General features: G+C 36.5%; 1 protein-coding gene across 5 annotated transcripts in view; it reads right to left on the bottom strand.

Annotated features, from left to right (window-relative positions):
* Nucleotides 1-957: 957 nt before the first annotated feature.
* CBX3 (chromobox 3) overlaps nt 958-13,292 on the bottom strand; it is a 14,238-nt gene continuing 1,903 nt past the window's right edge. For 2 of the 5 annotated variants that reach the window (XM_054274185.1, XM_054274184.1), the window contains exons 2-5: nt 8,767-8,909; nt 7,090-7,255; nt 5,636-5,730; nt 958-4,082 (exon numbers count right to left, since the gene is read on the bottom strand). In XM_054274185.1, coding sequence (XP_054130160.1) covers nt 3,956-4,082; nt 5,636-5,730; nt 7,090-7,255; nt 8,767-8,903 — 525 coding nt within the window. In that variant the 5' untranslated portion in view covers nt 8,904-8,909 and the 3' untranslated portion in view covers nt 958-3,955. Of the gene's footprint in view, nt 4,083-5,635; nt 5,731-7,089; nt 7,256-8,766; nt 8,910-10,708; nt 10,859-12,632; nt 12,684-13,292 lie in introns of all 5 variants that reach the window. The other 3 variants (XM_054274181.1, XM_054274182.1, XM_054274180.1) reach the window with 3 other exon arrangements.

The raw sequence follows: 13,292 nt of genomic DNA, 5'->3' as shown, positions 1-13,292 counted from the left end.
TAGAGGGAAAAACATGGTTCTGTTTGATACGGTGACATTTTATTCCAGGAACCTCACAGCCCTACTTCCATGATATAGCACTTCAGCTTCTAAGGTGCAGTAGGTCTGTGCAGCAACTTTTCACTTCAGAAACAAATCTGGGGGCATCTGGCTTGGCTACTAGCCCAAGTTTAGAAACCTCTGTCAGCAGAGTAGACATGTCTTAACATAAGCAGCTAAATTCAGGAGTTGAATAAAAGGTGGCATTTTGAGAAGACATATTAAACAGAGAGGGACACCAATGGCAAGAATAATACTGAGAATATTGGAGAAAGGTCTTAGAATAGGAAAAGAGTACAATCTTTTATGCTGCAAGAGCCCAATTCAAGTAAGCACGTAAGATAATTTGCAGTTAAAGGAAAAATGTAGTTATAGTTACATTTCATTACGACAACATATGCTGAGTCCTAAATGTACTATAATCTATTGCTAAGAAACTGTCACACAGTTTTAAGGAGAACTGCACCATAAATCTAGAAGAATTACCACAAATGCAGAATCCATTTGTGCTGAACTGATAAAAATCACTTGCAACGCTAATAGATTTTTTGCAGGTACCATACTTGTTTTATTCAATTTAATAGCAATTACTCTGATTAATTTGCAAGTAATACAATACTAATTAACAAAGTATGAGTTTTATTCTTTCCTAGCGAAGAAGTAGAAACAAGGCTATAAGAGGATGATATCATAACTGATCATGATCTCAATTTTACATAATCTAGCACTACCTGGTTATGTTTAACCTGAGTATTTTCTTCAGCCAGAGTGAGAAGCATTGGAGCAAGCACAACTGTGAATTTTGTGGTTTGTGTTTTTTTTTTTCAGGACAGCACCATTAACATAGAGTAATCACAAAATGACAGCCTGAAACCCATTTGGTTTGGTATAAGAAAGGAGACAATGATGAGAAACCTCTGCACAACTCAACTAACTACAGAAGATATCTCATTTATTTCATCGGTAAATTTTAAATTAATAACATTTGTTAACTTTTTGCCTATGTATGCAGCACATTCAGCATAACTTTACATAACTTGTAACTTTAAAGTGTTGCATTTCATCACTAGCAAAACTCAGTTTGACACAAAGTGAGGAGAAAAAAAAGGAAACAAATACCAGTCAGCATATTTACCATCATAACATAAAAAAATCAGCACTCTAAAGAACTGTCTAACAAGCTGCAAAGTTGTTTAAAAGTGAATTCAGTGTATTTTTATTAAGTCAGAAGGAAGAACCAAATATAAGGTAAAAAGCTGTATGTAGTTACAAATCTGTATTTTAAGGGTTACAAATTGAGGAGAACCAACCTTTAACAAAAATCTTTGTCTACCACTAACAATAACCAATAATTAAAAACAACCGTTTAACCTGTATTGCTTCAAATCAGCAACTTCACACAGACTTGATATCCACACTTGAAATGTGTTACAGAAACTGCAAAGTTTCAGGCAGTAAAAAAACAATGCAACTTGTACAGAAACAGTTTTAAGACTCTTTACAAAGTACTCCATACTGAAGAAACTGGCAGGAGAATACAAGCTGCTTTGAAATTCCTCTTTAGCCCATGTGTTTATCAAGCTACTGGATAAAAAAGCAAGGATTTCAGAATTCTATATACTAGGTGTATAAATATTCCTATTATGGGCCTCTCAAAAATTAAGCCATGAACTCTGTAGGAGTCTTAAAAGTGATAAAATCAGAGTGATTTGTCTAAGGAATAGGCAAGAGAGGTTAGTTAAATGCTCAAATTATCATTATCTGGTGCAAGGAAGCTCCATGCTAATAGGGATATCAGATTTTTCCTAGAGCCACAAACAGACTGAATTCTGCCCAAAACCAGTAATAAAAAATCTTTAGGAAAAAGTTCGTATAGCAAGTTTAGTCATTGCTGTTTAACTATAAGTAGGTGTTCTATGGTGGCAGGCTTTGTTTTGCAATATAAATGGCTTTTGAAAGTATTGAAAGGACAAATAATTATAGCAATGATTTGTGAAACAGTATCAAAAGAACATCAAGCACGGACTGGATTCCTTCCTTCACTCATCAGGCTATGCACACTATAGGAGGGTTTCCAGGAATATCCACTTTTTAAAAATCTTCTGAAAAAACATAGCCAGGCAATCCCAGCTGTCTCACCTTTGAGAAGGGCCACAAAGATGATCAGAGGGCTGCAGCACCTCTAGCACCTCTCCTGTGAAGACAGGCTGAGAAAGTTGGGATTGTGAAGCCTGGAGAAGGCTCCAGTGAGACTTACTAGAGCCTTCCAGGACCTAAAGGGGGCTTACAACAAGGCCGGAGAGGAATTACAAAGGCATGTAGTGACAGCACAAGGGGAAATGGCTCCCAACCAGAGTAGGGTTAGGTTAGATATTATGGGAAGAAATTGTTTACTCTGAGGGTGGTGAGGCACTGGAACAGGTTGCCCAGAGAAGTTGTTGACAATCTAGAAGGAAGTGTTCAAGGCCAGGTTGGATGGGGCTCTGAGCAACCTGGTCTAGTGAAGTGTCCCTCCCTGAGGCAGGCAGGTTGGAACTAGATGATCTTCACAGTCCCTTTCAACCCAAAACCATTCTATGAGTCTATGGACACTGACAGTGTACTACAGGATTATATTTTTTAGTCAAAACTCTAAATTAAGGATAATTCTGAAATAATCTTGGCCATTGACATATAAGCACAGCTTAAGGCAAACTATACTATGGTAGTCAAAACACAAAGATGGTGTTTAGAAAAAAGCAAGTGACAAGATGCATGGCAACTTTACTCTTCCTGAGCTCCCCACCTTCTGCCCTTCTAAAGGTATTATCCAAGCAGCTCATTATAGGACTAATTTCAAAATTCAATCTGAAATAGAAAGAAAGTTTTTTGCTCCAAGTACATGACTTAAGTATCTTCATTTAAATATTCCACTTTAAAAGCTGAGCTATGTAAGCATTATTGAGGTGATGGCCTGTAGAGTAATTCCATCTGAACCAGCCCTAGAGTACATTATAGCCTCCTATTAAGAACTGAAATTAAAACAAGGGCTAATACTGTCAGTACATGTCAAATATTTCCTAGTGTGCCTGCAGAGGCTACTCGGCCTTGTGACCAACTGCTGTAGCTAAGCTGTGTGGTTGCAATCTGTGACTTACAGGAGTACTCAATGCACATTAATGTTACAGGCTCTTCCCGACTCAGAAAAACCCATGTCTCAGGCAGTATTCATGAAAATCTCCAACTAATAATCAAAGCCTGGTACTTGTCCAGTATTCTGATCAGAGTAGCAGTGGGGTAATATTAATAATCAACCTACCCCCCGAGAGAACAACTTACAGTTAAATATATTACAAACTGAGTTTAACATATCAAAAGTTGAGAAATACCCCGCTTCAAAAGAGTCACAGCCTATCAGTATAAAGGAAGAATATAAAACTATTTTATTGACCACTGCTCACCAGTATTTACAATAAAGTAAACAATATACAGTCTGATAACATTCAAATTACTACAAAGTTAGTTTTCACCTGGTCTTCTTAAGACCAAGTGATCCCAAATACTAGAAAGAATGACCTTACAGGTTTAAAGGGCTAGGTTTGGGTAAAGAAGATACATGCACATCAATAGTATAGAAGACTACAAAACATCTGTGAGTTTGTTTAGACATTCATTATGATTCTGTAATAACTAAGGAAGTTCATCAATGTTTTATAAAACTTTTACCTAATATGGAGGAAGTAGTAGTATCAAATGCTCTCTTGTGGTAAATGAAACAAGTTGCAGAAAGCTTTTATTTACTTGCTGTTGATGCAAAACATACTACTTCAAAAAAATATCAAATTTGAAACTTGTTAGAATGTATGCTTCTCACATTGCTAATAAATCAAATTTCAGGTTTTAATATTCTTATATATAAAAAAAGCAATGCAAACAATTATTGTGCTTCATCTTCTGGGCATGAATGCCAAGTTAGCCGTTCTTCATAAAAAGCGATTACGATCTGAGGACACTTCACATTAGCTTCTTTGGCCAGCACCAGATCTGCCTCATCAGAGTCTTTCCTGATGTAGAAGAGAGCAGGATTTGAGAAAATTAATAATCAGTATTTCAAAACATTTAGCAGTTCTTCATAAGTTCTAAGTTCTGAAAACAATGGCAGCTAGAAACCAGTTTCCAGTACACCTTTCACTAAAGCTACCAAGACTTTCCATGCTAATGGTGATGATGAGGTTTCATAGCTCCATTGTTCTTCCCTTCCCACATGTTTTCTGTTTGAAAGGAAAATGCTATTCAAAGGGAATCAGTCATAAGGTTACATATTGGAGTATATAATGAAAGAAATAAAACTCAGTTACTTTTGTCTTTTAAAGGTTAATCAAAGCTTCAAAGTAAGATTTCAAAATCAATAGAACCAACCAAGCTTAAGAGTTGGTACTTACATGCATATTAAATTTGCTGTTTATGCAAATAACTTCCTGTATTTCATACTGCTATTCTTGATGCTGTCTTGGGCTAACAAACCAAGCTTGCCAGTCTGACATGACTTCACTTCATTTTGAAGTGTATGCTGCCTTTAAAAGTCAAAGCTTCGTGCATACAAACTCATATCTATGTTTGTTACCTATGACCAATTATGAAAAACTAAACAACAGCAACTGAACTAAACAAAAAAAAAGTCCTCTGTGTTTGATAGTCAATTATCACTACAGAAATTCAAACACTTGTGATCTTTGTTTTTCAAATTTTCTAAGTTTCACATAAAATTTATAGAAAATTTGAGAATGCAGAAGGGAGACAATCTCCCACAGCACTAATTTTCAGCAGTCTAGGTAAATCCCAAGACAAATCACGTCTCAGGAGATCACTCAGTTTGATTCATTCAGAAAACCTGCCCTTCTCAAAGGCTATGGAAAGTCATCCTTCTTATTCCATCACCTTAAGAAATCTGACTCTCAGCAAATGTGAATTAAATCTCTTGATTTCTCCAGACTGTGAAGAAGCATTAATTTTACTCCATTTATTCACAAAGCAAGAAATCCTTCTCCCAACACTGTTGCAAATGAAGCTGGTCCCCACCTACCCTCCCAAGAACACAAACTCCCCACAGCACTCTTGCCTCTTACTAGCCCATAATGTCAAGCCTCTACATATTGTTTCTTCCTCATCTCCACCTCTGCTTTCTCCCCTAGTTGCTTCCAATTCCACTTTGATGCATGCAGAACAGCTGGCACTATGCTTGGTTAAACAGCTGGCTATCCAGCAACTGGCTTCTGCTTATTGGAACATGTAAAGCTGGATTTCTGCCTGCCATTCCCTCTGCAAGAGCATTATCAAGATCTATTTTTTTCCATACAAATGCCAATTTCTTCCTATTTTATCAGAAATTACCTTTTAAAGTAAAACTGAACCAACAGAAATGAAACATATTTTGGGTTTTGAAGAAAGAGGGATTAAGTCCTAACTGAATATAGAAAGCCTGTTTTTCTAAGAATACAAGGTTAATAAGGAGACCACCAGCTTCTGTGTCTTACCCCTGAGAGGAAGTTGTTTCTTTAGGCTAAGTGCAGCTGCCTGCCCTCCCTTTATGGACAAGAACTGTGGATGTAAGACTTACCATTTCATGAGGAACATAAGCTCTCCACTGCTATCCGTAGCCCCAATTATCCGCTCAGGATCAAGACCCCTTGCAAACCCTCTTGGTTTATCAACCTAGTAAGTTAGAAGATGGTTATCTAGTTTAAGACAAAATTCTATTTTGGTACTAGATACAGGAATTTTTGTACATACATGCATGTGTGTGTTTGTGTATCAGAACAAAAAAATACAGCCTTTAAACCCCATCAAATCTATAATTACATAGTATTTTTTCATGACCAATCTTCAGGCCAAGCAATTTAGAGGTAGGATAATAATAAAGGATTTTATATCCATGTTTCCAGCATTTATTTCTGAAAATATAATAGATGAAACAAATGGTCTAAAATAATTTCAGCAGATAAACAAACAAGCATGGTCAGTAAAAATAACAAAAACAGCAAAGTAAAAATGCATGCCTGGAAGTGGAAAAAACATATCCTTTTCAGCAAAACAACAGGCATGGGTTGCCTAAACCAACAATGAAACTGCACCCTTGGGGAACACCTCAACTCTTCTTGGCTCACTGACACCACACTGGTGACAAAAAATATCACAACTATTTCCTGTATTAGCTCCTTTATAGGTTCACCGTATCCTTTTAGAGACAGTGGCCACTATTGTACTAGATGAAGCTGAACAACTGACTTTATACAGAAAGCAAAATATTCTTTGTATAATTCATGAACTATTCTTCCTGATGCCTTCCAACCTTTTTGACAGTAACCACATGTCCAACTGCCTGCTGTCTCCAGTACATGAAAATGATTGGCAGTGTCAGGTTGCAAACCACTAGTCCAAAAGTTTACAAAAGAAAATGTGAACTGTTGAGCACATTACAACGTGTGCATTATTCTGTACTTATCAGCATTAAATGTGTCAGTTTGCCTACTCATTTAAACTGAAGGATAAATCCAGACCTCTCAGGAAAGGTAGGCTTTTTTCAATCACCCCTTCTACTCCTTCTCCACCATTGTGTCTGCTCCTAGTCTAAGTAACTGATTGGTTTTCACATTTTGCCATCTTGCCACTCACCCATTCAAAATCATATACTAAATATGGTAGCAATCCAGAACTTCATCTTTGTTCCATTCATGGATCTTTTGTTCTAATAGAAACCTATTGCTTAATACCATTAATTAATAACTCTTAACCAATGTTACTTTCAATTATTCAGTAAGTGGCACAATTGGACAATGTAAGAACTTTTAATCATCATGTCAGTCAATCATCCTTCACTAACCATTTGGACAGTCTCATCACCCACAATAAATGTATATCCTTTTCAAACCACAGACCCAGATGCTATGAAATTTTTACAGTTTTAAATCAGTGTTCAGTTTCATTCTCAAAGTCACAATATGATTTCTGGGGGATGGAGAGGTAGGAGAGAGACAGAGGAAACCAAAACTTAACACATGAACATATACTTACAGAATCACGCTTTTTCTTTGATTTACTATCATCAGATTCGCTATCTGACAAAGATTTTCTTTTGGCACCATCTGTTTTTTCTTTACCAGCTTTCTGAGAGTTCAGAAAAGCTTCAATTAGCTCTGGACAATCTAAGTTCTCTTCAGGTTCCCATGTGTTGTCAGCACTGAAACATACACACATTTATGTAGAACTAAGTAAAAATGTAAAACTAGCCCCATGGCTCCCCTTAAAATAAGCAACTTAATTTTTGTCTCACTACATAAGGAAGGTCTGTTAAACCCTACGGATGTTTATCTTGCCACCTTTAGTAGCCTTCATGTACTGCATTTGATGACTGAAAGGATGCTTCATTAGTATTGAAAAACAACATTCTTAATCTGAAGGTAACACAAAAAGCAGCTCTATTAACACCTGTGTTCTCAGTGGGGTATGAGAGCTGAAACAAGCAATGCACACCCTACCAAAACTGAACTGTCCATTGAAACTGACTCACTTCCCTGGTTCCTCTAAAGACTGTCCATGAAAACTAACAGTACGATACGAGTACTAAGACTTACAGAGTGTACACAGCAGTCATTACAAACAGCCTAAGTATAAATCCATACATATAAGCTTTCAGACATGAGGAACACACTAAAGTTGTCCCTGAGCACTGAATACAACTGTACCTAGAACTATCTGCTTCCTTCAGTTGACTGAGTGCAGGAGGGAACAAAGGTGGGCAGAGCTGGGCACTGCCTATGTTTCAGTGAGTATGCATTTTGCTAACTAAAATTTTAAGAACATTCCTCACAACCACTCTGTATCTCACATGCAAATACTAGCACAGCACTACTGTGCCAGCAGGATACCTACAAATTATCTTCTATTACAATAACATATTATTACAAGTTCAAATCAGACCCTCAAATACTAAACACATTGTGCTTCACATTTAGGCACACACATCACTGCACACATTCCAGGTTGCCAGACTGCACAATGTTGCAATACACTCACTTTGGGAGGTATGCAACAATAATCATAGCATACATAACCATTTATGCACAAATTCTTCTTTCAGCTGGTAAAGCAGGCTGCCACAGAGTGTCACTGGAAGGAGGCACAACTACATTCCTTCTTAAACAATCAGCTTCTTAAGTCTACTGCAAAGTTTTAACATACATATGTAAGTCCTGGGAAAGACACTCAAAAATTCCTTTGATGTATGCCTAATGAAGGCAACCATTCCACAGGCATATTCAGTTAATTTGAGAACAGTTCAGGAAAATTAATAATAAGCAAACTATCTGTTTCAAAGCTGCCTGCAGTTTGTGTTCCTGCATGATTTGTTACTCAGAAGCACCATTCATTCGGCTACATATATGATAGCTGTCAGTCTATCTTACCTTGACAGGTATGGACACAAGCTCTATCAGAGTGGTAAAAGAACAATCACTAAGAACTTCATAAAAGTCCTCAAATATTTTATATAGCGTGAACAATGAACTACATTATCTTCTATTTTATCTTCATACTCCACTGTCCCACTTGACTATGCATTTAAGGATGTCCTTCCCTCAAGCTTCTTTAAAGTGGATGCTCATTGTCCAATCTCTTGGCACAGTTTCAAATCAATGGTGTTTATCATTCTATCAGAAAAAAAAAAAAAAAAAAAAAAAAGGAATGCCTTACTCTGTAAATCCTTTCCACTTCAAGTAGTATTCCACCTTTCCATTTACAACACGTCTGTCCAGGACTTTCTCCACAACAAATTCTTCAGGCTCTGCCTCTTCAACTTTTTTACCTTTGCCATTCTGTTTCTTTCCCATTTTGTGCTACAAAAGAAATTCAGAATAACGTTATTCTTTTCTTTCCTTTTGCTTTACACAGTTACTTCACTGGCTTATTAACATTAAAGCCAGAAGCTCAGACTCCTTTCATGTTAGTGCATGTGGTCAGGTAACCTGAGCAAGACATGGTAATCTTTTGGGTTTTTATCAGTTGCTTAATGAGATACCCAACACCAGTTTTTAAAAAGGTGAATTTTTTTTGTTCACATACTCAGTGACTATACTCCCCTTAAAAATTTAATTCTCAGTGCTACATGCTCTAAACATCAGGAAGCTTCTAAAAGTTAACTCTATGCCTGTGAAAAGGCAGAGGGCAAGGCAGAAGTAAAGAGAAGTAATAAGGAAACTGAAAATGCATAAAAAAGGGATGGTACTGAAAAAAGGTGGCTTCTACCTTTTCAAAAAAAAAAACCAAGGAGGAACTGATGGCAGCAAAGTTTATGATGTATTGCTACAATAAGCAAAATACTCAATAATAACCCGCAACTATTGAAGAGGACACATGCTAGGAGCATTCCATTACTGCAGTCTCTTCTCATTCTTAGCCATGCACCCATGTAACTTACAAAGAGATGTCACAAAGGTGCATAAATTTAAGACTGCTACACTTAAGTACAGCACTTAACACATAAATGGAATTTTGCTAACTTAGAAAACTTTTTTAAGTGTTTTAAAGTTTACATTTGATAGTTCAGGTAATATTCTTTAAGTTCTTAAAACAACTATTACATCCACATCATCCTCAAGGCATTCCCAGTTTAATAAGGCACAATTAAATAGCAGTAGAAGGACACATTTCAGAATTTCCTTGTTTGTAATCTTAAAAAAGTTGGAACAAGCCTATCATGCTGTATCACAGTTCTGGAGGACTAGCAGACCAAAAGCAGTTTGCTTGCCATTTTGGACTGCATCCCATAAAGAAATTGTCAAGTGGCAGCCATAAACTAAGTATTAAGCTTCTAAGAGTTATGCAGCACCCTAAATCAAAGTGGACAGAACTAATTCCTCACTAAAGCACTTCCTCTACAACAAAATACAGCCAAGCAAATACCACAAAGCACCTCTATTTGCTTGATAGCCATTCTCTAGTCCTCTCTAACGTGGGTTAGTTTGACAACACTGCAATTTTGAAATTTTCAACTTTTAGACTTAGTAGAATTTTGTCTTGATGTGGTGAAAGGTAAAAAAAAAATGTATGTTAGAACAAAAACTGTATTCTTTTAGTGAAGACTGGAAGATGATTCTCTTGCCAAAGCCCTGTCTTTGTACCCCTTATTTTTAATAATTAATTTTTCTCTCCCTCCCCAAAATACTTCACTCTTTATGGTTAGTAACCCATAAACTGAAGGTTCAAACAACAAAGAGGAGAAAAAGTTTCTAGTTTCTCATTTAAACAGCAAGTTTCTGTATATATCTCACATGGCCATCATTTTGATTTGAGAGCATAGAAGAGAGAACAGAGCATGTATTTCCAATTAGATTTTAGGTGCCTGCATATCCCAGGTGTATTTTGACCACAGCATTCATGTCTGAAAAGTGTTAACTTAAGCATATTGGCTTTTTTTGCCTCCACAGGAAAAAGAATGCAAGACTGATATTGAAGGGAAATACAACATGAAGATGTCCAAGGCTTCTATGAGGGCAGCTTCTTTCAAAAAATGGAAGTGTGAAATAGAAAGGGGTAGATATGAGGGAAATTAACAAATAATAGAAGTAGCAGAAGGGAAAACGACAACACAGAAAAAGACAGACTCACTATACCATAGTAATAACATTATAATTACTGGTGATGAGGCAAGCAGGCTACAAGTGGGGAACATCTCCATCTGTATTCTCCGTTGGACTAAAATTCTTTGATTCAATGGAAGACTGTTTTCTGGTACTCTTTTCGGCTTCACTAATTCTTGTCACTTAAAGATCAATGTTTTGGATTTCTGTATCAAAGCAACAATTTGGTTTTTTACTTTCTAAAACTTAAGTATCTCAAGTATCTTCCACAGAGGAAAATGAATGTCATGGGGGTCTGTATTTTTTTCTTGAAGTGCAGTAAGAAATATCAAAATAAAGAGTATGCTGCTTCTGTTTTAAATATTAGAGATTTATTAGGTCTTGTGCATCAGCACTGCTCTTCAAACTCTTGAGCCTATTAAAATAACACTTGATTGCAGAGCCTGCAGAAATACTGAACATGTTAAAAACCTGTACATTCTGGGATTATACAAGCCCATGCAAATCTCAGCCCACAAGTGAATTGTGACACCTGACTGAACTGAAAACACACTAAATGCCCACTTGACCCCTGAAGTTCTCTTCTCTAGGGTTGCGTGTTGTAAGCTGTAAATTGGACATCTGACCATTGAAGGCTAATGTATGGCTGTTTCTCTTTCTGCATACAGAAGTCATATGACACTACATATGACAAATGCAGAGCTATGGATAATCATTTTCTTGGAGGGGCAAACTTAAAACACTGATGTGACACTGTGGTGTAGAATTTTAACATACAAGATATAAGAAAATCGGAATTACAGCTCTAGAGCTACCCTATCCCTTAACACATTTAGGTTTTGCATGCAAATATACAACGAAGCAGAATTAGTTATGGTTCCCATGGGAACCATAACTGATTTTCCTGACCTGTGCAGCAAAATTCTCGACATGAAAAGATTAAAAATACTGCATTTGTAAGATTTTTTTCCTCTCCCCAAAGCGCCCCTCCCCAGGCTGGCTAACCTCTTCTTCAAATTCGGGATAAGTGGACAATCAATTACTAACTGAAAGTTTAGACATTCACCTTGGTGAAATATTTTAAACTAGTACAACACAGAGGAAGCACTCCATTGCACTTCTAAGCCAGGAGTTAATACAAGTTTTGGATATATTTTGAGCTGAGTAATAATTTCTGTAAATTTAAGAACAGGCCTTTTGAGTGCATTATAAACCAGCTGTTCTGCTATTGAAGTTCTGAATTGTGCACATATATTTTTTGCTTACTTCCCCATCTCAACCTCAGATACATCTCACATTATAATTCTACAGGTCTGCCTTTTGTGAAACTATGTATCATTATTAGTAGAACTGTAGCCAGCAACCAACTGCCCTTAGGAGTCCATATTTTAATGTCAAGCAAAGCTTTAGAGGACTTGAGATCCATGAATGCATCATTAAAATGGTCCAGGAGGGGTTGACATCTGATAATCTCTGCTCCTATGAAATTCAAAGAAACTGTTATTTGTTAAAAAGCATTTCAAAAGGCATCTTAATTATGCCACATCATTTCTCAATAATGTTACTTTTCATCTGTAAAGACTGCCTTTTGTCAGGCAAATAGTTTTCTCCAAATACACTGGGAGAAATTAAATGAGTACATGATTTGGACTTTATTTTTTACATGTATGATGAATTACATGGTATGCTGAAAGGAGGCTAAAAAAATCCTCAGTATTTTCTATTGTAGAAAAGATGAAATAGTGCAGAGTCCTTTCACACTTCTTTCCCAACTAGTTTCTCTTTAGAAATGGCAGATTTATTAAAACCAAAGACAATGTCCTTTCTAGTAGCCTTACTTTCTGGATCTGAAATTTTGGTCAGAATAATGCTGGGGAGGGGAGATGTGGATGTATCTTTTAAATGGAGATGCCAAGTTATAAGTTTGAAGAAAAATATGTTGATTAAATCCTTATATACTTTAGGTGTGCATGAACTTACCAATGTAGTTTTATTGGAGGCCATTTTTATTGCAGACTTGCAGAGCTTTTACTAGAAAAATGCATGACAATTAAAAGGAAGTTTGCATTACTCAAAGAAAGGCATCCCAAGACAAGCATGGTCCTTGTTCCAACCCCCATGTATTGAATGCATACAACATTTCTTACACGGATTAAATCCAGAACAAAAAGTAGGTTACTACTTTGTCCGGCATAACCCAGAATGCACCATTAGGCTAGCCAGGGTAAATTATACAGACAAGGTGGTATATAGGGTTGAAAAAAGATTTTTCCCAAGGCCTTCAAAAGCATAGACATGTTTCTAGGGAAAAGGGGGAGGACCATCAGGGATGCTTATTTCCTTAAACCAAATAGAACAAGAGTTCAGATTCTAGCAATTGAAGATACACCTAAGTTATATTAAATGCAAATATCTGATGGGGAACAGATATATATTTGTGGTGCAATGAATCACCCATTATTCTTACATGGTAGCAAATTCTTATAAACAGCAAATATTTATCTTAATGCAACTATAACGTTGCCTTCTGATTCTCAAGTTGGCAAGAGTTAAGGTCCTAGAACAGTATTAACTCAGCTAAGATGCACATATTACATATTTAACCTATGCAAATTACGTTGAACACAATCCATCCCCTTT

This window comes from Melozone crissalis, unplaced genomic scaffold (assembly GCF_028551555.1).
Source record: "Melozone crissalis strain CALT ecotype California unplaced genomic scaffold, PUWL_Pcris_2 ptg000016l_1, whole genome shotgun sequence".
Lineage (NCBI taxonomy): Eukaryota > Metazoa > Chordata > Aves > Passeriformes > Passerellidae > Melozone > Melozone crissalis.
Note: the sequence above shows the minus strand (reverse complement) of the source record. Positions and strands in the feature narration are given on the sequence as shown.